A 26,399-nucleotide genomic window follows, 5' to 3' on the forward strand; every position below is an offset into this window, starting at 1 on the left:
CATCATGAAAAATCTTCAAGTCTTTGGGTGATCAGTGGAGCCTTACACACACACAAGTTCTTATTTATTTAACTACCCCTCAGTTGGTCATGTGGCCTTAGAAATCACATATGAGCTCAATATGGTGATGAGGGCTATTACAGCATTTTGCTGCATGCTTTTGTACATAGAACATTGCGATAAAAGATGATTTTAACATACAGCTAGCTACAGCTATACTTGGGCACTCAGGAAAGGCAAAAAAAAAAAGGAATTTGAATGCTGAGAAAGGAAATTACTGGCAGATAGTATAGATTTTCTTCAGAATCCTTTACGTTTTATGGAAAAAAGTTTTTCTTTTATATGTTGAGAGATATGCCCATACCATACAATCCATCTAAAGTATACAGTGACTTTTAGTTTAATCAGAGTTGTGCAGTCCCCACAGTCAATTTTAGAGCACTTACATTATTCCAAAAAGAGAAACCTATCCTGTAGCAGTCACCTCTCAATCCCTCTTTCCTTCCCCAGTCCTATATAATTACTAATTGAACTGTCTCGTTAAATTTATTTATAGTTACATCTTAGGTAAATGGAATCAAACAATATGTAATTTTTGTGTCCGGTTTCCTTCACTTACTTACCACAATATGATTTTTTTAAATGGTAATTTTTTTAAATTAGAGGAGTTGTAACTTTACAGAAGAGTCATGTACAAATTGAAAAAAATATTTAAACAGACTTTTGGAGTTTGGTGAATGGCATATATTTCATTTTTGCTTATGTCTTCGTTTTTCCAATTAGAAAGTTACCCCCTGTGGTTGAGCACAGTTCAAAAGGGGTTGGCAGGACACAAGAAATACAATTGCATTTGCATCCAGAGCAGAGTAATAAGATAGCTGTAAAATAATTTTGGAGGCAGGCTTTCATACGGTTTTCTGATCTTTTCCACAGGGTTTGAGGTTGACCCATGGAGCACACTTGTATTTTGGGGGTGCTCAAGCTAAGGTTTACAGGCACCTCACAGCACCATTGGGCAGGGAGCTCTTTGTTGCCACATGCAGTGCCCCCTCTGATTCACAGTGAGGGTGTCCTGGTTGGCCTGTGGTGAGACATCTCCCAGTCCTCCAGCTCTGTTTCTGCTAAAGCCTGTCTTTGGGTTGGTCCTGCACATGGCTTAGTTTCCTGTGACTGCTCTCTAACAAACTACAGCAAACACGATGGCTTACGGCAATACATTTATTCTCTTACAACCCTGCAGGCTGAAATCCTAAATCAGGATCACTGGGCCTTAGGTGTTGGCTGGCTGTGCTCCCCTCCTGGTCTCCTCCAGTTCCTGGAGGCCCCCTTCATGGCCACATCACTCCAGTATCTGCCTCCTGCCCTCTGCGCCCCTTATAAGGACACTTGTGACTGCATTTAGGAACCACCCGGATAATCCAGGATAATCTGACATTTTGAGTCTTTCCTGAGTCACATCTGCAAAGACTTTTTCCACATAAAGTAACATTTTCAGGTTCCAGAGATTAGGGTCTGATACCTTTGGGGGCCGGCTACAGCCCATTTTCAACGGCGGGAGAGGCTTCAACTTCCCTCCTACAGGGGTCATTTTACCCTGGCCTGAGTGAAATTGGGTTATTCTTGAGAACCAAACTGTGTGTTGGTGCTGATGCGACCAGGTAAACTGTGCCTGTCTTGAGGTTCGGTTCCTTGTGTTTTTTTCTGGATGAGAAGCCATGCCCACGTGAAAGGAGTTCTAGGAAAAAGAGTGTGTTCTAACGTGAGGGCCAGGAAGTGGTGCCCATGAGTGTCTGAGCCCTGGCGCCTGCTGTCTTGGCACGTCCTGCTCTGCGAGCCCAAGCGTGGGACCCTGGAGAGCTTCCGTACCTTTTCACTGTCTCTCAGCCTTCTCCCAAGAGCCACTTTCCGCAAATATGCCTTTCTGTGCTTGTTACTCTTTCCTGCTGTACTTTGATAATGTCTTTGTCTGTTCTTCAGTTTTTCTTCCCCCAATAAAACAGCAGTTCAAGTTCTTGAAGGAAAATAGTCAAAGAAAATTCCTCTGTGCTAGCAAGTATGATTAGACTCTCCTAAATCAGCAGTACAGAATAAGAAAGAATAAAATCCAGGAAACTTAAATTTACACCGGATCAGTCTGCCCATTACAATACCATGGTCTATCATTTTGGGTAACTTGAATTTTTGCTAGCTCAGTCTGTCCACATGAATGTCGCATGTCTGATGTGAAGTATGAAATAGCTCTTTAAAAGGGAAAGACACTTTTTCTGTGTATATTTTAAAGGAACCTGAATTTCTCTGAGTTGTAGTGCATGATTCTGACTATGGTCCTGGGCTATATCTCTGGGACCATGGTTATCTTAGCTAAATCTTCAGTGACAAGGCAGAAAAACAGGATACCCCTGAAAATAGCACTGTGATTGGCCCTATTCACTGTGTGACTTGGGCAAGTTAACTTTCAACCCCACATTTCTGACCTTCAAAGTAGGACTAACAGTGTTTTCCCTTCGGGGTTATTGGGATGCTTAAATGAGATTATGCATGTAAACTTTAAGGAAAAGTTGCTGTGGGCTGGGAAAGCACACTGCTGTAAGTAATGAAATACTCTTCTGTCTGGCCCCTTCTGATGAGCGCATGATGACAGATTTGTTTCTTACGATACCATTTCACCTTGGATAGAGACCAAGCTTCTGAATTACATTTTATACGACAATGTCTCCCTCGTATTTTTGTCCCCTTGGCTTCTTGAATTGCAGCACAGCTTGTTTCTTCCAGTAAAATCAAAATTAAATAAATAAACGGTTAAGTTGCTGGCTGTAACAATTCATAACATGACCAGGGATTACTTGGCCATTCCATTTAATTGGTGGCAGCTGCCTTCTAAATATTATCTTTATTCAAATCACTCGAATGTTTTCCTATATCTTTTCTTATGCACGCACACACACACAGCATGTACCACTTTATGTAAGGTAAGGTTGAGAAAAGCATGTGGTTGAACTCAGTTTGTCCTAGTTTGAACAATAATCATTCTGGGTTTTATGATTCTATTTTATTAAAATCCTTATGTGAATTTCAAGGTTAAAGAAGATTCCTCCCACACAACACTGCTAATTGGTTGTACACCCTGTGCATGCTGCATGATAAGCAGCTTGGGAAGAAGCCACACCAGTGCTTTTGTACCAGTGTTTTTTGTCTTTGGTCCTTTCCTGGGAGTGCAACAAGGACTGAGCTGGACTGAAATGAATTAATTTTAATGTATTTCTTGATTGCTGTTCACCCAAGATTTTTTTTGACAGCTTGATTCCTAAAAATAAACATACAGTATGTGCTAATGAATCAACATTTTTTCAATACCTTTGTATAAATTGAATGTATTTGCATTTCTATATGAAATCTTGACTCTGAAGCTAATCATCATCACTGTGGTCTTGAAATGCCCAAAATTATATTGTCTGTGGATGGGTGGACTCCCTTCAACCACATATCAGTAGCTTTTACAAATAGGGCCTGAACCAGCTATATAATAAGTTTATAGTTCATCAATAAATAGGTATGGCATCTCCTCCCTCACCCCTAGCTCCTTTCGGAGATTGGTCTTTAGGGTAGCAGAGATTTTAGATATCTACTGTTAATAGGGTTTTAAGAGTCTCATAGTAAACTATTCTCACTTATTCTCAAGATGGCATCCAAGTTAAGGTTCAGATTTGCAGTATGTACTCAAAATGTTAAATGATCCATTTATGATCTGCCAGATATCCCATGAACTGGACCAGGATGGGTCAGTATCTGGGTGAGAATTTTATAGAAAAAAAAAGAGAAAGAAACCTAAGAATTGGGTGTTTACTTTGAATAGAGGCATCCAAGACCTGTGACTGTCAGAGACTGCCAGTTGTGGGGAAGAGTTCACATCTGGGCTCCACCACTTACCGGCTGGTGACCTTGGGGGAGTTACTCGACCTTCCTGTGCTTTAGTTTGCTCGTAGGGTTGTTGTAAGGATGAGGCGAGATAAGCTATGTGAAGTGCTTAGAACACTGCTGGTCATGGAGTGAGCACCCCGTATATTCGAGTTGTTGTCATTGATTGATGGTGTGAAATTATTTGTCATGTAGGCATTTCACAGGATTATACCTCCAGCTTAAGTAGAAATTTCTAGAGCATGTTCTACCCTCAAGAAAAGCATTTGGGTTGAATACTGACTCTACCCTAGTGGGCTCCAGGGGCTCCCAGTCTCTTCCACATAGAGCTTACCACTAACCCTCACAACCACCTCTCAGTGGTATTACCCCCATTTTGCAAATGAGACTGAGGCTGAGAGAGGCTAAGAACTGCCTTGAATCACCTTTGACTAGAGCTAGAGCCAGAGCACAGAACCACACCCCCTCAGTCCTCAAAGCCGTCCATGTTCTAGAAGGAAGGAATTCTGTCTGTACCAGTTATGCTTGTCATTCCTCTGGAGATGGGAGTTAAACAGTCCCAGTTCCATCTGTTTAATAAATATCATGGGACCCAGCCCGTACTGGGCTCTGATGGCTGCACAGGTCCCTAGATGAAGTGTGCAGTCCAGCAGGCAAGGTTTTATCACATGTGACCTTGCTTTGTCAGGTGCTCTCTCTGTTTCTACATTGAAATTAGGGGTATATTGCTTGATTTACAGATTATTACAGAAATATAAGGTGATATTTTGTCAAATTTGACACTAAGGGTAAGGAAAACTGTTATAGCAGTTTAAGTTCTAAAACTTGTACACCTATGGAGAACCTTAGAATTACCTAGTCTTAATTCTATGTAAATAAATGGAGATAATAAGGCACAGAAAGTTTAAATAAGTCCCCTCGGGTCCCATGATAAGTTAGAGAGAGGAAGACATGGTTTTCCTTAACTCCCTCTCTACTCCTTCTGTTGAACTATGGAAAAAGAGCTCAAGTGAGGAAATGAAGAAAAGGAGGATAATTTAAAACTCATTTCAATGTCTAAATACATCTGTTTAACAGAATATTTTGAAGTATTGGGCCATTATTGTAGGCTCATCCCTTGTGTTGTCATTAATATTCAGTCTACAAATGGTGGTGATTAGAAATTGAATTTTAGTGACATTGGGTGCTTTGATCAATGGGAAGGTTAGGAATTATGTGAGCATGTAATTGCGTGTTCACATGCTCTTTTTGTATCAATATGTTGTTTATGGCTGTGAGCTCACTAGCACAGTCTCCTAATCTGTGACTTTTTCTGGTTTTCCTTTTGGGGAAGTACACTGGTATGTTAGTCAGCCAAAAGGATGCTTATGCAAAATACCAGAAATTGGTTGGTTTTTATAAAGGGTATCTATTTGGGGTAGGAGCTCACAGATACCAGGCCATAAAGCATAAGTTACTTCCCTCACTAAAGTCTATTTGGAGCAAGATGGCTGCCGGCGTCTGTGAGGGTTCAGGCTTCTTGGGTTCCTACGTTCCTGAGGCTTGCTTTTCTCTGGGTTCAAGGCCCCTTCCTTCCTGGGGCTGGCTTCTCTTTCCTCTGCGTGCTGACTTCCTGGGGCTCCAGCTTAAGATTTCAGCAATAAACTCCAACATCAAAACTCCAGCATCAGAAACCCTCAACTCTATTCTTTGCCATGCCTTTTATGTGAGTCTCCACCCACCAAAGGGTGGGAACTCAAAGCCCTAATCATAACTCAATCATGCCCACATACAGATCAGCTTATAAGCATAATCCAATATATTTTTTTGGAATTCAATAATATTAAACTGCTACAACTGGTGATTAACAACTTAATTGTGTGTTCTTGTCAGTAATCTGCCATAGTCACAATTCCAACAGCAGTGCATTTTTATTAAACCACCTATTATCCCCACTGTGGAGATGCTCAGAGAGGTTAGGGGCCTTGTCTAGCGAGGGTGGTGAAGGAGAAGCTAGGCAGTGCCACCTGGGTGCCTGCAGTGACTGGCAGCCTATGCTCTCCCATGGGAGTAACATGATAAAAACATGATGGGTGTTCCTGAAGACTTAGTTTTACTTAGAGATTTTTATAGGAATATTGTAACTCTTCTATTAAAATAACCCATAGAAATATCATGGCGTCAATTGCAGAATTCTCATGAATACTTAAGATGACAAAGAATCTTTGCCCTGCTGCAAGCCCAGCCCCAGGCCCAGTGTGGTGGTAATGCTGCTTTACAGATCTCCAGAGACTTTGTTGTCTACCTGGAGATTTAACTACTATTTATGAGGCAGCATTTCTTCAAGATTATAGGTTTAGTTTTCCAGACAACCGGCATGCACAGAGATAGACTCTTCAGCATAACTCGTTGATGAGTTGATGTGTCGCTTCACACCCAACATCATGAAAAAGGTTAGCAGGAAGAAAACGTCTAAACTCCCAAGAGAATGTCCCTGTTTTAAGCAGCTTCTTGGACCAAGCCTTCTTTTTTTCTCCTTTTTTTTTTCTGGCATCTTGGTTCCTACAGCATATTTCATTGTTTCATATATTTACTATTAAGGGATGATTAACTTGACAACATTCCTCCCAGTTTTTAAAGCTCTTTCATATATTCTCCCCTCACAGGTTAGAGCAGGGTTTCTCAAACTGCAATACAGGAGCAGTCCTTTGATCGCAGACTGACTAAACCACCCTGTTTCTGAAAATAGCTGTGTGCTTTCCAGTTGGCCAGAGTTGGCAGAGACCCCACAACTCTCCTCCTGTTGCTCAACAGCCAATTTCAAATATGCACTGATATGAGCGTAATAGCCTGCGGTAGTAACTTGCACATTTTGTTTTTCAAAGCCTTCCACAGACATTGACATCTGATGTACCCAACAGTTGATAAAACAGGAAATGCAGGTGTTACCCCATTTTCCAGATGAAGAACCTGGCCCAGGCAAGGCTTGGGGCTCCAGATCGTAGAGCTCATTAGTTTCAGAGCCAGGTTGAACACACAAGGCTCCATCACCCAGGCCTGCAAGGCCCCTTTCTCTGACACACCTCAAAATCCACTGCTGTATTTTAGAACACGTGCATCTAGACTGTATACTTCTCAAAGATCATTTCCTTGACTCCTGCACTTTTGAGTCATGAGTACAGAGCATACAAGCAATAGATGTGGGATTCAGAGCTGGGACAGGGTGAGGCAGGAGAGGCATCTGGGGAGCAAGGTTTTCAGGAGGACCTTGCTGTCTCCGCCTTGGGCAAGCCTGCTCCCAGCATGTAGCCTGCCTCACCCTCATCCATCCTTGGTGGGTTTTACAGTCGGTGTGCATATGCAGCCACTTCTGGGCAGAGCATGGGCCACTTCGGTTTTAGAAACTAGTGAGTCTTGGGAAAATTTGCAAGTGATTGACTTTCCTCTCCCAGATTTAGCTTGTGTTTTGAGGCATAAGTAAACACTAAAAATTGGGAACCTAGTATGCTTGTTCTATTTGTCTTTGGTGCTTTGACTGTTGAAGATTTGACCTACATTGAGTGGAGCATTTGGGGCATGTGTCTCCTCTTGGGATTTTTATCTGGGCTTTCCTAGCTTTGATGCCAGTCCCCATGGGCCCACATGTAGCTCTGTAGAGCATGGTCCCTTGTTCTGGAAATGTTCTTTTGGGCAGAGCCTCAGTTCCTGATAACTCTGTAGCTTTTGCTTTTGCTCTTAAGTACAACTCAGGCAAGGAGCTCAGCCTTCCACCTTCCTTCTCAAGGATTCTCCTGGTAGTCACATTAGGAAGTAGTTAGGTGCATGCAGCTTTGCCTTCAGATCTCCTTTTAAAAAAACTCACTATGGGGCAGGAACCGAGCTGGAGGATAAGGACATGATAACTTTCTTCAAATAAGTAATTAAGCCGTCTAGAAGAGGGATTAGCCGCCAAGAAATAGCATAGTATTTTAGAAATAAATGTAAGTGTTGGAGTCAGATCCTGATTCAAATCCCAGGTCTGCTAATTTCTAATTATGGAAACTTGAGTTACCCTTCCTTCTTCCCTGGTGCTTCAAGGAGGTGAGGGTTAAAGAAAAATGAATAGCAGGTCACTAGAACATTCTTACAGAACTGCCCAAAGATGGAATGAACCCCTTCCAGAGCAGGAAGGAGGAAAATGCTGTTAGAACAGTGGTTCTCCACTGGGGATGATCTGATCCCCCAGGGGATATTTTTGGTTGTCACAACTTGGGGGGGTGGGGGGCTTGGAGGTTATTACTGCATCTCATGGGAAGAGGCCAGGGATGCTTAGTACCCTGTCATGCACAGGACAGCCCCCTCACAAATGCCAGTCATGCTGAGGTGGTGAAACCCTGGGTTCAGACTGACTTGTATTGAATCTGTCTCATGTAATACTCAGTAGCTATGCATGGTGGAGTTGTTTTTATCCTTATTTTATGAATGAGGACATTGACATTCGATGCTGATTGAGAAACTTGCTTTTGGTTGTTCATATAGGTAGACAAGGGGTTTTAACACAACATATGCGTATCCAAAACCCATACCCTTTCTGCTGCCCACGAGGTCGTGAGCTCCCCATACTGGTGCTCTTCAGAACGAGGGAGGGTGAGCAACTACTTGAGAGATGGATAGAGATGTGACTCTGAGATGTTTGTAGCACTAAATGGCTTTTGTGGTCCCTCCTACAGACCACATTCTCCGATTCTATTTTGAAATGGGATTTGTCTTTTTAGCCCCAGTATTAGAGTGGCAGGCAGATATCCCTTGGCCACAACCAGTGAAATCCCTGTGCTTTGTCTGTGCACCTGTGAGTCTGATTCCTATTAATATCACAGTCCTATCAGGCCAGAGCACTTCGGTTCCAACAGGGGCAGCCAAAAATGCACCCTCCTCCCCCAGCTCATCCACATTCCGTGCCCAGACAGTTATTTTTACCTACATGTATAAATTGGTCCAGCTATTTTTCATTTGGGGGAACAGTGCAGGCACAAAGGGGAATAGGGTAAAGTAAGATGGACTAATTTATACTTTTGGAGATTGCAATTTAGTATCAACTTGCAAATTGGTGTAATTCTCCCAGTTTAGTGGGTAATTATGATTTTTTTCTTCTGTGAACTGGAAAAACTAGGGGTTTAGTTATTTTCAGCCCTGGCCACAAATGAGAGTAAGTTGAGGAAACTATACACAAAAAGCATCTCTATCAGAAATTTAATGGCTCTGAGATGAGACCTGCATACCATGATTTCTAGAACTTCACAGGTGATTGATTTCTAGAACTTCACAGGTGATTCTTGTGTCCAGCCAGGCCTGAGGACCCCAGGTTAACTCCTCATGCCCACCTGTCCATTCTGCTCAGAAGGACTCAGGACCTCACGCAGGTGCTTGTCGTCATCATCCTGACCTAAAGAGACTAGAGGAAGCAGGAGGTGGATGCCTTGTTTCCCAGCATGGTCAGGTAGATGATAGGAAGCAGCAGACAGTTGCATCCACTGAGCATAAATGAGAATCTGCTAGACTGTGAAGCCAAATTAATGAAAATTTCTTCTCATCCTTGAAAATTCTCATTTTAAATGGTTAATTCTTAAAAGGCACCAACTTGCTTAATTTTTCACAAGGCTTTGAAATGTTGTCCATACTCTTTTTCTCTTCAGCATTATATATGGAAAGGAAGGATTTTTCTTTTTCATTGTTGCCATCTAAAAATCCTGTACCCTGGGAGAGGAAGCTTTAAATTCTTAAGGAGTTTTGAGGGAAGGTTTTTAATAAACTGATCAATAGCCTGACTTAATGATAGGCTGTATGCTTTCAAACAATGGTCTCTAAACATTGCTGACACTGGACCTCCTAAAGAATTTTGAAAAATTATTTCACATTTTTTTTAAGTCCACATCTAAAATTTATCAGTAGCTCAATCATTTATTAGTCCAGAAATTGCAAAAGATTTAATTTCTAACATATTGAATGTTGTATTTATGCTTTAAATGTATTTCATAAAATATTCAATACTGCAGATTTAGCTCAATCCTTTTATGGGGGGAAAACAGCTGTCATAAAATTGAATTAGCAAAAACAGTCCTTATTGTTAAAACAGTCATAACAGACTTACTTTCTAACGGAAAAAGTCTGACTTCCTTTTTTTAAATCAAATAAACAAGAAAATTAGGTGGTTGGATGGAAGGAAGGAAGGAAAATATGCAAAAGAGTCATTTCGTGAGAATAATCACTAGATGAGGTCAAGTACTGTCTCTCTCGTGTTCTCTCAAGTCCCTTTCCTCTCAAATCTTTCCTTCATTTCGTGTGCCAGCCACGTTTATACCCAGCACAAATGCCATGTCCACATTCAGAATGGGTGAAGTACATCTTTCTCTGGAAAGTGGGAGAAAGAGGGTTGTGATTTAGAAAGGGAGGTAGAAAAGGGGAAGCACCAGTAGGCAGGCACTGTTCTCAGATCAGTTTTAGGGATGAGGACATATGGAAAATGAGAATCTAGAAAATTACTATAAAACCATCCAGCTTTCAGCTTAGAGACGGCCAGGGTGCAGTTTTCTTCGGTCTTCCTGCACGTGGGTTCATCTGACCCCAACCACCTCTGCCATGCCGCCAAGTTTGACCCCAGCAAGATCCAAGTTGAGTACCTGAGGGGCACTGGTGGGGAAGTCGGTGCCATGTCTGCCCTGGCCCCCAAGACCAACCCCCTCAGTCTGTCTCCAAAAAAGGTTGATCCTGATGTTGCCAAGGCAACTGGTGGCCAGAAAGGTCTAAGGGTTATGGTGAAACTGACCATTCAGAACAGACAGGCCCAGACTGGGATGGTAACTTCTGCCTCTGCCCTGGTCATCAAAGCCCTTAAGGAACTACCCAGAGACAGGAAGAAGCAGTAAACATTAAGCACAGTAGAAATGCCACTTCTGATGAGATTGACAGCATTGCCTGACAGATGCGGCACTGATCTTTAGCCGGAGAACTCTCTGGAACAATAAAAGAGATTCTGGGGACTTCCCAGTCTGTGGGCTACAGTGTTGATGACCGTCAACCCTTAAGGGATGTGGAATTGGGCACTGCAGCTGTGGCGATAGCCTGATTTTCTTAAGACAGGTGTTATGTCACGGGTTGAGAGTATGGATTCTGAAGCCAGAATGCCTGGGTGGACATTCTGGCTACTACTTACCAGCTCTGTGACCTTGCACAAGTCCCTTAACCTTACAACAGTGTCTGATAAAAGTTAGCTTATTTTTTTGTAGCCTTGACATTCTCATCGGACTATGACTAGAGCTTTCCCTCTAGCAACCTTCGAGATGCGATTTCAGCCAATGGAGAAAGGATGCCAGTAAGGATCTACTTAGGGTGTCAGAGAGCATGTTGAGGCTGTTGTGATATAACCTTTGTGGAAAATCCAGGGAGCGTGCTTGCATAAACTCATATAACTCTAGATCATAGTGTTCAATCATTATAATCCCAAGAGTGAAACCACACTACCTTTGCATTACCATGTGATATGTTCTTGCTTGAGTATGATGCTCCACATATCTAACCGTTGGCCTGCCAGACAAGGAGATGTTTCACATGTTCTCAGAAAAATGGAAAAGAGTTCTTAACAAAGAGCATGTTAATAAAATCAAAGTATGAAAATAACATTGCATCCATGGTATATTTAAATACACTTTTTCCTTTTCTTGCAAATCATTCATTGGCATTGCCTTGGTTACTAGGCACAGGGTGTCTGTTAATTATTTCAGGTTATTATGATCTGTTCTTTGATAGCTAAGTTCAGAGAGAAACTACAGAATTTGAATTATCTTCATTTTTTTAATTTATACTTTTAATCTGTTAAAACTGCTTGCAAAAAATTTTGATTTTAGAGCTTCTTCAGAGAAGAAAGGATGCACTTATCCTAAGGAAATTATCCTGAAATTTTGAGAAATTAAAATAATTATGCCATAAACCAGAAGCACAAAGTTAAACAATAATGTCATTAAATGAATGCAGTGACACATTTTCCTTTGAAATTCACGTTGAAGTCCAATCTCAGATCAGTTTGCTTTTGTAGCAAGAAGAATATATGTGAATGCTTAACCCTTATTTCTAGCAAATTATGTTCTTTGAAAAATCTTTGTTTATTCAGTGAATAAATCTAGGAATCCTTTTACAGAAAGGCTAAGAGGAATGAAATCTGTAAGAGGATATCAATAATAGTAATACCTATAATTTTCTACATTTGCATTTTTTACAAAGATAAAATGGCCTTAAAAGAAATGGGCAGTGGCCATTGCCTGGGAGCTTTTGTGTAGCATACATTCCTTTATTTATTCCCTCATCACAGTGAACACAGTCCCTCCAAGGAGGAGGAGGCAGTGAGCTGAGCACTTTGGAGTGAGTCCTGAGCCATCCGTTTTCCTGTGGAGGCCAGACCCTGCCGATGCCTCATCTGAGCGACGGGACACCACGGGCTCTTTCTCCTCCAGAGTCTTCACCCTCCAATAAATTCCCCCCACAGCTGTCGGATCTTTCTGAAGGGCAAGCCAGGCCTGTTACTCCCTACCTCATGGCCCCCAGGTCTCTTGCCTTCCCCGCCACCTCCCCTTCCCCACACTGACCCACACTCGAGTGACACAGTCCTCACGGCCCTTCTCCAGTGGCTGCTCTCCTGGGAACCTCCTGGCGGTAGCCTAATGCTTCTGCCTGCCCGGCATTCCCTTCCTGCCCCCATCCCACCTGAGCAGCTCCCGCTTCAAGACCCTGTGAACAGATTATGTCCTTCACAAACTCCCCTCTGACCTTGACACTGGCAGAATTTGTCACTTCCCCTTTGTATTCCTGCAGCGATTGGTCATACCTCTACTCCATAGCAGTGACCTTGTCCACTTAGAGCTGTGAAGACACTAGCCCCCTGGAAATGTGGCTGGTCCACATTGAGATGTGCTGTACATGTGAAATACACATGGGTGCAAAGGCTTGATGTGAAAAGGATGTATAAAATTTTATTAATAGTAATTTTATATTGACAGCTTGTTGAGGTGATCTTTTGAGTATTAGGTTAAATACATTATTAAAATTATTTTCACCTGTTTTTTGCTTTTTAAATGTGAGTATTAGGAAACGTCTAATTACTTGTGTGGCCCTCAGTACTTTTATTTCTGTTGAACAAGACTAGTTAGGTTCTCTATGTAGGAGGTAAGGGCACCTCAGCTCTGTACAGAGCCAGGCACAGTAGGAGTTAGTGAGGAAAAGGTTCAAAGCTCAGTGTTGCTGCTCACATTTTCTATGTCTGATTCCCAAAGTTCTCTCCCAGCATTCACACCTCTGGAGTTTAGTGCAGTGGTCTAAAATTTTGATTATTAAGTGTCCTACTGCAAATCTTGCAATTCCTGCAGCCTTCATCTGACTGCCTTGCCTGGAATATGTTTCTGTTTGGGAGTGGGGGAGAGGACCGGATGTTCCTGCACCCCCCTAGAGGGAGGGGACATCAGGCAGTCCCATCCCATCCCTCGTGTTGGGCCACTGAAATTCTTTACTTCTCTGACATTGCAAAGCAGTGGCGTCTCACGGCCCAGTATTTCCTGGCTAGAGCCAGACTACTGTTGTTTGTCGGCTCTAGCCTTTGCCAGCACAGTGGTCTTTCATTCTATGTGCCTCCTCCTGTTCAGGTTTTCTAAATTTTAAGAAACTATCCCTTGAAATAGATGGTCTTAGGGATTGCAGATATACTCTGTCACAAGCCCTAGATTTAGTTCTGCCAGTGTTGCCAGAGGGGTTTTACTAGGGCCTGTTAAAATAGTGCAGGTTTGCTCTGACATCTGTCTTGTTGTCTTGGAGGACTTATTTGTTGTTATAAATAAGCACCAGTGTCTTTAGGACACACCTCACTCTGTTTTAGTGGGTGGCAGATTTTATCCCTTACTTCTGAAAACTGAAATGGGAGGAGAGGTGGCAGGGTGAGTATCTGAGCTTTGTTTGGGTTTTGTGTTCTGGTGTATATGAAGTGATTTGGGGTAGGAGTGTGTGTGTTCAGAATATTTCATCATTGCATTATTTTCTTTGGTTTTAGTTGCATGCCACTTTGACTATTTGGCTAAGGTAACTTGGACTGTGTGTGTTGAAATGGTTCACCTTGTCAGCCAGAGGCACACAGGTGGTTGGTGTGTGTGACAGTGTTGCACCAGTGTCAGTGAAGGCCAGATTTCCTTTATTCTTTCGTGAGCCACAGCAGTTCTGGCTGTTTGTGTGTGATAGAGGCTTCTATGCGTGGCAAATGAAAAGAACAACAAGAAGGTCCTTTCTTCCTTTTGTATGTGACAACAGAGCTGACCCCATGCTTTACTGAGGAATGAAACCATTTGAAAGAGGAAGAAATTCATCCTGGCATTCAGTTGACTTTCCAGACAAAAGCAGTTGAAGAGTCACTGTGTTTTTAACATTTTATCTAAAGTCTTCTGCAAAATGTACTCAAGTCATTTATTAGACACTTATAGCAGAGTATGTGCTTCTAAATAAAAAATAACCTATCTACCCCACCCCGCCCCGTCTAGTCAGTGCAGATGCCTGAGCTCAGAGTCCTGTGCTTTGAAAGGAAGCAGCAGGCACAGAAGTTGAATTTAATAGCTTAGTGGAAAAAGAATGATTATTTTTCTGGCTTAGTGTTAAGAGTTAGGGTGTTTACCTTGATTTGTTGCAAACAAATATCATAGTATATCTTTAAAATTCTTACTCTCTGACTTATGTTCTAATTCTTCTATATTTCTCTTTCATTTGTCATCAGAAATTCTAAATATAATTTTCTTGGAAGTTACTGCTTATTGGTTTCTGGGGAAAAAAAACCTAAGAATTGATAGTCCTGGATGGTGTTTCATTTTCTGTGATAGAGTGGCTTTCAAACTTTTTTGATGGTGATACAAAAAAATAATTTTAAATTGCAGCTTAGTACATACATTTCCATATGTATGTCGCTGAAACAAGTTTCTTGAAGCAGTACTTACTCTAATTTCATATGAAGCACTGATTTTCTATTCTATCATACTTAATTTTTTTAAAAAAAGCATCTTGTGAACCACTGAGTCACAATCCACAGCTTATAAAACACTGCCTTAGTACATAGCTCCAATATTATGTGTGGCCATTTTACCTTCTGGTAGACACCTTTTTGAGATATATATTATATATATATATATATATGTATGTAGCAATGCCTTTCCTAATGAGCTTGTATCACCCCAGCTTTACCTGTGAGCACACCTTACTTGCTTCTCTCTCCCCTTTAAGCTCAGATGTGAAATTCACACTGTGTTCTGCTACTTCTGCCTCAAAACAACAGTGGAGTTGTGGTCCCCAGGGTGTAGTATAAGATTCAGATAACATCCTTTGAATACAATTCTAACCTAAAGATCCAAAGTCCCTGTTGACTTTTGAATGGATGCATTCTTGGTGTCCTCTTCAGAGCCTTGGAAAATAGCCCGAGAGCTATAATCAGCTTTCACTGGAGCTATTGTTACAGTCCCAGTGGCATTCACAGATGGTAGCAGCATACCTGTCCATCAACACAGCACGCACTTTATCCTCTTCCTTCTTCCTTGTTTAGAAGGGAATGTCACCAAAAAAAGGCAGTCCTGAATGTCATTAGTCAGGAGTTAGTGCCAAGAGAAACAGTTTTTGAATTGTGCATTAATTCCCTGCCCCTATAATGGAACATGGTACGGATTCTTGTATCTTTTCATACGACACATTTCAGGGGCTCCATTTTGCATTGTCACTTCAATGGAAAATACAGGACTGCTCTTCAAGAAGGAACATTTATAATTTTGTGGCTAACCTGCTGGTGTTCCTAATCTGCACATTTTCAGCCTCGAGAATGGTGTGACAGGCAGTTATTCAGGTTGAAAGGGAAGGCATTTTACCACTTAAAAATAGTCACAAGCAATGCCAATATAAGCTGTATGAGTTGCAGTTAATTTGGGTTGTAAGCTCTTGTAGGTAACATGCCATTTGATGGGAATGCTTTGTAATGGGAATCATTAAAAATGGATTTGGTTACTTTTTTTTAATAAGGTTCCTGTAAGCTCTCACACTGTGGCAGTAAGGATCTGAGAACACTGTCATGGCCAGAGACATGGCCACTCCCAGGCCCAGGTGGGACTCTGCCATCCCAGCAGGCTTCTCCTGCCTTTTCTTCTGCCCAAACCCAGCTCTCCCTCGTGCGTCCAGCACAGTAAAAAGGCCATCAGTAGGCTCTCCGACCCCCTATTGGATCTTTCTGTGCTATTGAAGACATAAAAAAAAAAAAAGAAAGAAAAAAATTAGTGTAGCCTTCTTAACCTAAATACTTGGCATTGCTTTTGGTTTATAGATTTGATTGTTTTAGAAAGTGGTTTTTTTTTTCCGCAAAATGAGAAAACTTTATACAGTAAAAGTTAAGTTTACTAGCTTTACATTGCTTCAGGGAATTAAGTAAACTTTCATTTGAGCAAAGGAGGAAAGTCTGAATTGGAGGTAGCGGGAGCTCTGGAACCAGCCTGCTCAGATAGGATCCGTGCACAACCCTCTTCCCCCAGTTTTGCATCTATAAAATGGAAACATAATAGTGCCCAGTTCCCAGGGTAGCTGGGAGGACTGAATATGGCCTCAACTTGGTACCTGCAGAGGGTGAGCTCCATGTGAGGACTTGCTGCTTCAGCCATTAGTGATAGGCCTTTCAATGTCTGGGAAAAACTTAACCCATTTCAGTCAGTTCACGACAGTAATGTTTCTGTAGCTAAACAACGTGGGCACATAGGTTTTCCATGAATATCTGTTAAAATGCACTTCGATTAATAATTCGTGAGCTGCCTTTCAAAGACACATCTGGTTATGAAATAGAGCTCTGCCTTAGATTGTCTTCTTCCAGCAATTTCACCCTGTGTCCTTTTCCTTTGGAGTATTTGCAGTAGGAGGAGAGTGGGCAACTGATGGGACCACTGTACGTCCATTAGGTAGACAGGTAGTTTATGATTGACATCAACAGGCTTCCTTGTTTTTGATAGTCCGTATGAGGGTAGCAGAAGTCTTTGTGTTCTGAATTGCACCTCTGGTTGCCTAAATATGGGGAGCTTTGACGCTAGCTCTGTAGCAGCAGGATGTGGTATAAGCATGACCTAGGAGACGTCCTGTGGTCCAGGCCAGTGACCCTGAACCTGAGTTATGGCTTCCCTGGCATCAACCAGAGTCTGAAAGAGGGGACCCTTGACCTTCTCCAAATGTATTTCATCTGGGTCTCTTTTACATCAGAATGATATGTGTTGTATAGTAGATGGCAAGAGGGAGGGGCACAGTGTATCCAAAACTTAACCAATAGCTGATCCATGAACTTGGATTCCGAAGCAATATACTTACTGGATTGAAAAATATGGACCAGTTTTTATGATATGTGATTAAACAGGTTGTACACTCTTTCACTAGATTCGACTCTCAAGAGCTCTGTAGGTTATTGTATTCAAACAATAAATATTTGTAAAAATTTTCCCAGTATTTCTCTGCCGTCTTCTCTTTAAACTGGATCCAGCTCTCCCCCCAACTCCTTTGTGGTCCTGAGCATCCTTTCCCTGACAGATCGCATGCACAGTCCCCAACCCCAAGGAATGGTTCGTGACCATTCTTCTTGGTGGTAGATACCAAACCGTTTCAGCAGCTGAACATCAGGTGTGTGAGATATTCAAACACTGGTTTCTTAGGTAATGGCTGGTGATGGCTGTCTCCACCCCCTCTCAGTCTTCTGCCTTTGTACCAAGACCTTTGTCTTTATTTGCAATGAAAGATTTTTAATAAATACAGGTACTCTGAATAGATGAAAAACATAACTCTTTGCTCTCTTCTTAACAGACAAGAGACGACTTCCTTGGACAGGTGGACGTGCCCCTTAGTCATCTTCCGGTAAGGATGCCTACATACGTTACACTGCATGCCATGGGGAGCATTTTCCGGTCATCATCAGCAGGCATGCATTTGCAGAGTGACATTTCTCCAGCAGAATGGAGAAGGCTCAAATGAAGAGAGTGTTTTATGGTCCTAGCTCCTGTGGACCCCTCAAGGGCATGATGGATAGCTTATTTGTAAAAATCAAGCTACGTGTATCTGAATCATTTAAGCATTCATGTCAATGTCACCAGCTCCTGTTTTCTTCTCTTCTGCTCTTTTAGCTAGTCCACCTTTTTGTGTTGCACCTTATTACAACAACTTCTGGCAAATCCCTCCTGCTTGTCACTGTTGTCTTTGCTTCCAGATTTGAACGTTTGACTCTAATCAGATGTTTGTTCCCTTTGTCTAGAATTCTGCATGCTGTTTCTCTTGGGATATAGCTACACAAGCTAGTGTTTCCCAGATTTTGGTTTATGTCTTTCTCAGCACAGAGGCAAAAGAAAAAATGCTGTTCATTCTGAATGTCACAAAATGTGTACTGAGTTAGCATGTGTGGTTTTGCTACCCTTTCTCTTTCCTCAGATGAGCAGCAAGGTAGTTTAGGCTGTCAGGTAGTAGATGAGGTTATAAGTGTCACCCACATGCTCCTTATAGCAACAACTTGGACAGGACATCTGGGTAAGACCTGGAAGCCTTGGTGAAAGGTAGATCATCACATAGTCCAGCTTTAGTTTTCTAGGTCTTTCTACCCCTCCTTCTTATCCTTCTTCCCTGGGCAGCACAAAGTAACATAAGTCAAGGAGCAGCTAAGAGAGGAGCACATCAAATGTTTCTGCCTTACAAGGGCATTTTGTTATTTTTGTTAATGCTACTTGTCAGCAAGTGGCATAAACAGTCCATAAACTAAAATGACTTAAACCACCTAGTGTAAGTCTACTTCCATGTTGGACTTGTGGCTATTACCATATGTTAAATGCCACAAAAACCTATATCTTAACAAGGAGGCTTTGAAGATATGTTGTAAAGGAATCTGGTAGCAAGCAGTTTATTCTTATTCAGGGGAGCTATTAAGAAAGGAAGTTTTCTAGTGCATTCCCTTCCAAAAGATTTGAAGCTAAAGTGATATCATAAAGTGAAGCTAAAGTGATAAAAATATATATATATTTTTGTTGGTCTCTATTTAAAAAACAAACAAACCTGGAGCTCCAAGGTACCTGAGGGTGCGTGTGTGTGCTTGCATGGTGCTTCTGTGTGGGACAATTCAGTAAGCCCCTAGAAACCCAAATTGTGCCTCTAAAGTCACTTCGACAGTATATGATGTCTATTTCTTTATCCTTAGTTTGAAGCTGTGATCTCCAGCATTCTTAGAATATGTTGATTCGTTGGCATATCCATTTGTGGGTGTTGCCCAACCCTTTTTCCTGAGTGTAAAAAAACCACATTTCAACCCAGGCAAATTATTACTTAATAGTCTCTAAGAGGCATGAGTGAAACTTTTAAAACAACCTGCTCCAATAAGCCCTTGTTTGAGTGTTTGACTGGAGTTGGGTTTTGAAAGGTTGCGTGGGGCTCCCAGAGAGTGAAAGAATGTTCTTCTCCAAAGACCAAGTCAGTAGAGGGAATACTTCAGCATTGGATTTTGGATGAAAGAAGGAAGTGGCACCAAGGCTAAGGGCTAGAATAGAAACCAGATTAAGGAGGGAGGAACAGTGAATGCCTAGCAGGCCTGACTACTTTTACATGAGCTGAGCCAGTTGAGAATGGGTCCTACCATGTTGACAATGCCCACGATTGCCAGACAGTGGAATACTGTAGTCTCCATGCTCAAAATGAAGGTTAGCTTTCTAGAACCACCTACTGTGTACGTATCAGGGAGAGGGGATCACAAAGGAAGCAAAAGGAGAAGGGCGAAGCATGCACCCTTTATCCTCCATGTGGTGGTAGTACCCAACTAGCATCATCTTCCCTTGGACCCAGGGTTCAAGCTGCTCTCATGTATGGCTCTGATACCCTCATGTTAAAAGGTGCCCAGTGTCGTCATATTTGGGCTGATAACACAGATGTGGGTATGAAAAATAGATGTTACCATTCGAATATATTTTGCTAATTAAATAATGGGTGTTCTTTTCTTGATATCTGTATTAGTATCAAGGCAGATTATATATGGCTATGGATCCACTGGGGGAAAAAAATCAATTTTTAGATAAAAAGAGTAAGAAGATAAAGCACCTGAATGATTTTATTGGCAATGAGAGGAAATAATGGAGAGTACTCATGTGTTGGTCAAGTTGTCATTGCCAACCCCTCCTCCCACCTTTTCAAGGTTAAGGTGTGTGATTGGTGTTTGATTATTATTTGATTTGATACAGCCTGTTAACTGAAGAATTCATAAAGCTTCAAAAAATATTTACTGGTAGGCACAATTCTAATCTCTGGGGATAGATCAGTGAAGCATGTAGCTTACACCGTCACTGTCCAGTACAGTGGCCACTTGTGGTAATTGCACATTTGAAATTTGATTTGTGTGACTGAGGAACTGAAATTTCATTCCATTTTCATTAATTTAAATTTAAATTTAAAAAGCCACTTGTGGAAAGTGGCTTCCATATTGGATGGCCCATGTGAGGATCAGATCACAGTTCCCTGTTTTAGGGTTTTTTTAATTTTTTAAATTTTTATACATTTTTTTGTCTCCTCTCCCCCGCCACCCCAGTTGTCTGTTCTCTGTGTCCATTTGCTGCGTGTTCTTCTTTGTCCACTTCTGTTGTTGTCAGTGGCACAGGAATCTGTGTCTCTTTTTGTTGCGTCAGCTCTCCGTGTGTGCGGCGCCATTCCTGGGCAGGCTGCACTTTCTTTTGCACTGGGCGGCTCTCCTTATGGGGCGCACTCTTGCACATGGGGCTCCCCTACACGGGGAGCACCCCTGCGTGGCACGGCATTCCTTGTGCGCATCAGCACTACGCGTGGGCTAGCTCCACACAGGTCAATGAGGCCCAGGATTTGAACCATGGACCTCCCATGTAGTAGGCAGATGCCCTATCCACTGGGCCAAGTCCACTTCCCAAGGTTTTTTTTAAAAAGTGATTCTGAATTCCCTTTTCCTCAGATAATTCTTCTGACTGTGAGGAGGGGAGTAAACTCCAAACCCACCAGTTTTACTTTGTTAATTTTTTATCCTGCTTTTTCCCCCTCTCTGAGACGGTTTCTCTCTAGTTTACGTATCTAATATGCCAAGAATATTTAATTTAGTTAATAAGAACTCTGAAGTATGAAATCAAAGGAATTAAGATGAAGAGAAATAATTTTTGTTACTATTTTTAAAATCTGTATTAGCAAAATATATAATTGCCTGTATCTCCATTGACATTTAGATGCACTTTTTTATTACAAGGTGTTTTAAACCAGGGTTGTGGCTTTATCTTCTTGCCTTAAGATACATAAACATTTATTCCTTTAAAAAAGAAAAAAATTATGTTTTGATTCTGAGCTACAGAGGTTGCCAACATTGAATGAAACTGTTTTTTCCTAAATCATCTTTTGGTCCGGCCCTCATTCCAAAGGGAAATAAGCTCCTTTTTATATTTTGTATTTCTCTCCTCTAGTGGCAATTTAATTGTTATTCTTTCATAAGCTATTTCTAACTTAATAATCAGGTCCTATTGAGTTTCAGCAATTATGAATGAAGTACTTAGGAAAAAAATCATGTCTAACTTTTGTTTACTCTCTCTGATTTTCCAGAGTAGATATTTTAGAGAATAACCAGGAATTTAATGAAGAAGATTTCAAAACAACAGAACCAAAGAGTGTAATCTCTTACAATTACTAGGAAATGAGCTTAAGTAATTTAAATACTCTATTTGGGTTTTTTTTTTTAAGATTTATTTTATTTTTTTCTCCCCCCCTCCCTCCATTGTCTGCTCTCTCTGTCCATTCGCTGTGTGTTCTTCTGTGTCTGCTTGTGTTCTCATTAGTGGCTCTGAGAACCAATCCTGGAACCTTCCAGAGTGGGAGAGAGGCAGTCATTCTCTTGCACCAGCTCAGCTCCCTGACCTGCTGCATCTTTTATTCTCTCTCCTCTGTGTCTCTTTCTTTTGTTGCATCATCTTGCTGCTCCAGCTTTCCGGTGGGCCAGCACTCCTGCGTGGGGCAGCACTCAGCACAGGCCAGCACTCTGCATGAGCCAGCTCGCCACACGGGCCAGCTTCCCTTCACCAGGAGACCCTGGGCGTCGAACCCTGGACCTCCTATATGTTAGATGGGAACCCAGTTACTAGAGCCACATCTGCTTCCTTGTGGGGTTTTTTAATATGCGTTTTTAAGAACTATTTTAGACTAGCAATTGATGTTGGCTGAAACCTTCCCTTACTGAACTTATAGAGACCTGTTGGTGCAGTTGTCAATGGACATTGGTGTTTGCAACGTAAAGCTTTAAATTCTTAGGAATGGCTCCCCCTACTGTCCCTCATTTGCAGTTATAGATTCCTTGGCCCAAGGAAGCCTACGAGAGAGATTGGAGGGTAAGAGTGTCCCTACCTCTTGGTGAACTTCCCTGGGAGCAGACTGTTCCTCAGGAGCATGCTGAGTTACACGCACTTTGGCATCTTGAATCTGGCCTGTGAGGCTACTCAGTCCACAGCCAAATGTTGGGCGCCTGGGTTAATTAATTCAGGGCCCTGCTGGGCCTTGAGGGCCGCTGTCTGAGTTCTGAGTTGGAGTTCTGCCAGTAAGATGAGTCAGAGGAAGCAGCTTGGAACGGAGAGGTGAGCAGGGAGAGGGTCATTTGAAGCTGGGGTGCCCTCTGCACATGGGAGAAAGCCACTACCTTAATTATCATCTTCAGTGGCTAGAGGAGGCCAGTGCCTGGCTGCAATTTCCATGAGCAGAAAAGAATAAAAAGTGATAATGAGAGAGAATATAAACTTCTTTTTACCCTCTTTGATCACGAATTCCTCAGTGCTTTGTATTTATCAGCTGCTTCCAGATGAAAGAAAATAACTTTAGAATTATGATTCATTTTTATTCTTGGCCCTCGCACTCAGTTCTCCCAGGTTTATTTATGGAAAAAATGAATAGGAAATAGGACTCAAGGGGTCTGGAAGAGTAGAGATCTGTTTCTTTCGCCTCTATTCCACATTTGCTGCTTGTCCTTAGTATTTCTTTTCCTGTTTATTTTTGAGAAATAAAAGAAGGGGGCCTCAGGGAAAGCACATAGGGTTAGTAGGTTGACTCTCTTGGCAGGTCAAAGAATACAAAGAATTTAACAAAATGTAAATTCATGTTATTATTAATAGAAGTCTCCAAGGGTCCAGCTTTAATAAATGGGTATTTGTAGGAAATTGTGGACTCTGGTCTGGGAGACAGGTGAGTTGGCTGCTCTGATGCTAATTAGCTGGGTCACCTGATGTTAGCATTCCTCTTTGGGCCTCTGATTTCTCACCTGTAAAACGAGGGCATTCACCTATGGTACATGGTAGCAAGTTCCCGTCCAGGTTTGTGACACAGCTTGGCTATTGCTCAGAATTCACCAAGCATCAGCACCAGTGACCATGCTGACGTACCATGTTACGTAGGTGATTCTGGCAGCATGAAGCGCTAGAGGCATTGGAGAAGACAAGACTAATTTGGGAAAGTGGTTGTGGCCCTTCCAGCCTGATGACTGTACGAGAGTTAAAACACAGCTGCTTTTTTTGTCTCTTTTTAAGTTGGGACATCAAGAGTAAACTTATCTGTATTATTATTGTTGGCTTCTTTACCAGTTCTACATTTGTGTGTTAGATTCAGTGCACCATTGCCTAAAAGTTCATGCAGTATTTTATAATTTATATCTGCTAGTTATTTAGGGGACAGAAGTAACTCCAAAACCTGTATTAAGGACAGAATGAAGGTTCTGGCAGGCGTTCACCTGGTGCACCTCTGGGAGTTGTCTTCCTCCTTTGGTCATTGCCTCTCCCCATCCCTTAGCACCTCAGCTGACCCACCACTGCCCAGCTGCAAAGCCTCAGCCTTGGTGGGAAGTACATGAGGGCAGAGGTAGTTACTTTAAAAACTGTCATCCTTCCCGTTTCCCCTGAATCATCCGTGGACTTCGCATTTTGGTCGAGTGCCTCTTGCTCCTCATGTGTACAGCTTCTTGCAGGGTGACAGTTCCCTCTCACACCTGCAGAAGGGTCTCAGAGCCCATTTTCCCACTCCTTATTTTACAGATGAGGAAGCCTGGATCTGGGGAGAGAGGGTGACTTGCCCAGAGATGGTCAGTAGCCTTGCTGGGCCAGAACCTGGCTCTCCAGCATCAGCATTTACCTGGGATATGGTCAAGGCCACGGGGGACCAGCTCAGCTGAGGGGCTTCTCAGATCACCCACATTTTGAGTCTAGGGTCCTGGTATAGTCTCTCCCCTTCTTTTGACCCACAAGTCTTTCTCTGTGTGTCATAGTGACAGCAGCTCTGCTGAAAGCAGTTAGTCCCTGTAAAATGAAAGTGCTATGTATCCAGGTTTCTCTTTGAGTGCCCATGCCCCTGGGCCATGAGGCAGCCTCATCCATTTGGGCCAGCCATCCCCTTAGCATCAGCCTGTGGGCGGTGGCTTTCCACCAGGACACACTCAGTGCCATCCTGGGGGGGCTCCACTTGGGCTTTTTTCCAGGGAATATGATCAGGTTGGACCCTGTGTAACACCAAGAAGGATTTTACAGTTGTCGAAAAGATCCTCTTCTTGCTCAGGCTGAGAACGTCCACAGAGGCGAATGTTCGTTTTTAATGCCTTGCCTTTTATCATATGGCGTTAAGTTGGCAGTAGTCACAAGTGACCTGAAAATGTGGTATCGGCCAATGATGAATGGTGATAAGGACTTAACATTTGTTAGCCTTGCCAGGTACTCTTGTGAGGACTGTGTGTATGTCTGTGTCGATTCATTTAATCCTCACAACTGCCCCATTTTATAGATGAGGATAGTGAGGCACAGACAAATGACTAACTTCCCTTTGACCACAGGCTCTGTAAGTTGACAAAGCCAGGGTACAGACCTAGGAGAGCTGCCTCTCGATCTGTTTGTCATTCATACAACAGAGCGTGTGGACAGGTTCCTTCCTGGAGGCCTCTGAGCTCTGTGGCTCTCTGCTCTCCTGCGCTTGGCTTCTCCTGCGCACTAGTGATCCCATGCTTTTTGGTTACCTGACCTGGAATTAGCCTTCCCACCTCCACCCCCCTGGTTCTACACCTTTCAAAACCTTTCCATTCTTTCAAAGATTCATCTCAGATTGGACCACCCATCCAAAACCATTATTATACCCAAGTCAGTATAATAACCATTATTATGCCCAAGTCCACCTCGAGTTTCACAGAATGTGGCCTGTGTGTGTGGATGAACTTGCCCTGCGGCCCCTCTCACATGGCTGTAGCTCTGAGGGCAAGTACGCTTGTTTCCATATGCCTTTCACATGCTGTTGCACTATAATAATTGTTGGTTGAATAAATGAAAGAAGAAAGGAATACCAGTTACAGTATACTCGGTTAGTAAATGTTCTATTTTTTTGTATAAAATATTTCTAAAATGTCCAGGGTTACGCCTTAGGACATTCTAGAGCAGGGGTTCTTAACAAGGAGTCTGTGAGCTTAAATTGAAATCCAGAAATCATCATTCTTGTGGGCATATGTTGGTGCAGGTGTGACATATTTATTAAATAATACACAGTATAGTGTGGACTTAGTAAGGGGGGGGGGTCCCTGGTTTTCACCTGACTGGCAAAAGGATCTGTGGAACAAAAAAGGTTAAGAACACATGGTCTAGAGAATATAATTGACTTTCTTCAGTGATAGTGATTTGAGGGGCCTTTGTAGTTTAGTAGAGATTCAGATTAATTAGTCACCTACTTACACAAGTCCCAACTTTGTGCCAAGTGATGGTGAGCACACCCTGATCTCTACTCCCATGGACTTACGTTCTGGATAAGAAACTGGCCAATGAATGAATGAGGCCGTTTCACATGGTGATAACGGGAAGATGAGGAAGAGTGCTGTGATGGAGGGGCTGAGAGTAGACCAGGGATGGTGACTTGGGATGAGGTCTCTGAGAATGTGACCTGGGAGAAGGCCGCAGGAACTGCTGTTGTTACACCCCGTGGCAGGGTGAGGTAAGGTGTGCGCTCACAGGACAAATGGAGCCGGGATGGCCAGAGTGTCAGGAGTGAATGGAGAGATGACTCATAGTGAGCTTAAAGATAATTAAGAGCAGATCATTTTTACCATATGGGCCAAAGGAAAGGATTTTCATTTAATTATAAGAGCAATAGGAAGCTATCAAAGTAGGGAACGACAGAACCATTAGCATTTCACATATAATAAACATTCACACACACCGATATAACAAATCATTGTGCTGTGGTTTGTCCCTCTATCTACAAAAGTAAATATTTTAAGTTGTGTTTAATTGAGGGGTCTAGTATTTGAGGTTTACAAAATAAAGTGTTTTAAGTTAATGATATATTAGCATTTATTTGTCCATTTTCCTGATTGGTTAGGCCGACTTTCCACCATAACAAGAATACGGATTCCTTTATAAGCGAAGATCACATTTGCATTCACAGCTTCGCAAAATAAGCACTAG

General features: G+C 42.2%; 1 protein-coding gene across 15 annotated transcripts in view; it reads left to right on the forward strand.

Moving 5' to 3' along the window:
- The window catches only part of NEDD4L (NEDD4 like E3 ubiquitin protein ligase), a 334,138-nt gene that overhangs the window by 237,635 nt on the left and 70,104 nt on the right, over window positions 1-26,399 (forward strand). For all 15 annotated transcript variants that reach the window (XM_004447200.5, XM_004447198.5, XM_058277800.2 and 12 more), the window contains one exon: window positions 17,761-17,811. In XM_004447200.5, the coding sequence (XP_004447257.1) occupies window positions 17,761-17,811 (51 nt within the window). The remainder of the gene's footprint in view (window positions 1-17,760; window positions 17,812-26,399) is intronic.

The sequence above is a fragment of the Dasypus novemcinctus genome, chromosome 16 (assembly GCF_030445035.2).
Source record: "Dasypus novemcinctus isolate mDasNov1 chromosome 16, mDasNov1.1.hap2, whole genome shotgun sequence".
Classification (NCBI taxonomy): domain Eukaryota; kingdom Metazoa; phylum Chordata; class Mammalia; order Cingulata; family Dasypodidae; genus Dasypus; species Dasypus novemcinctus.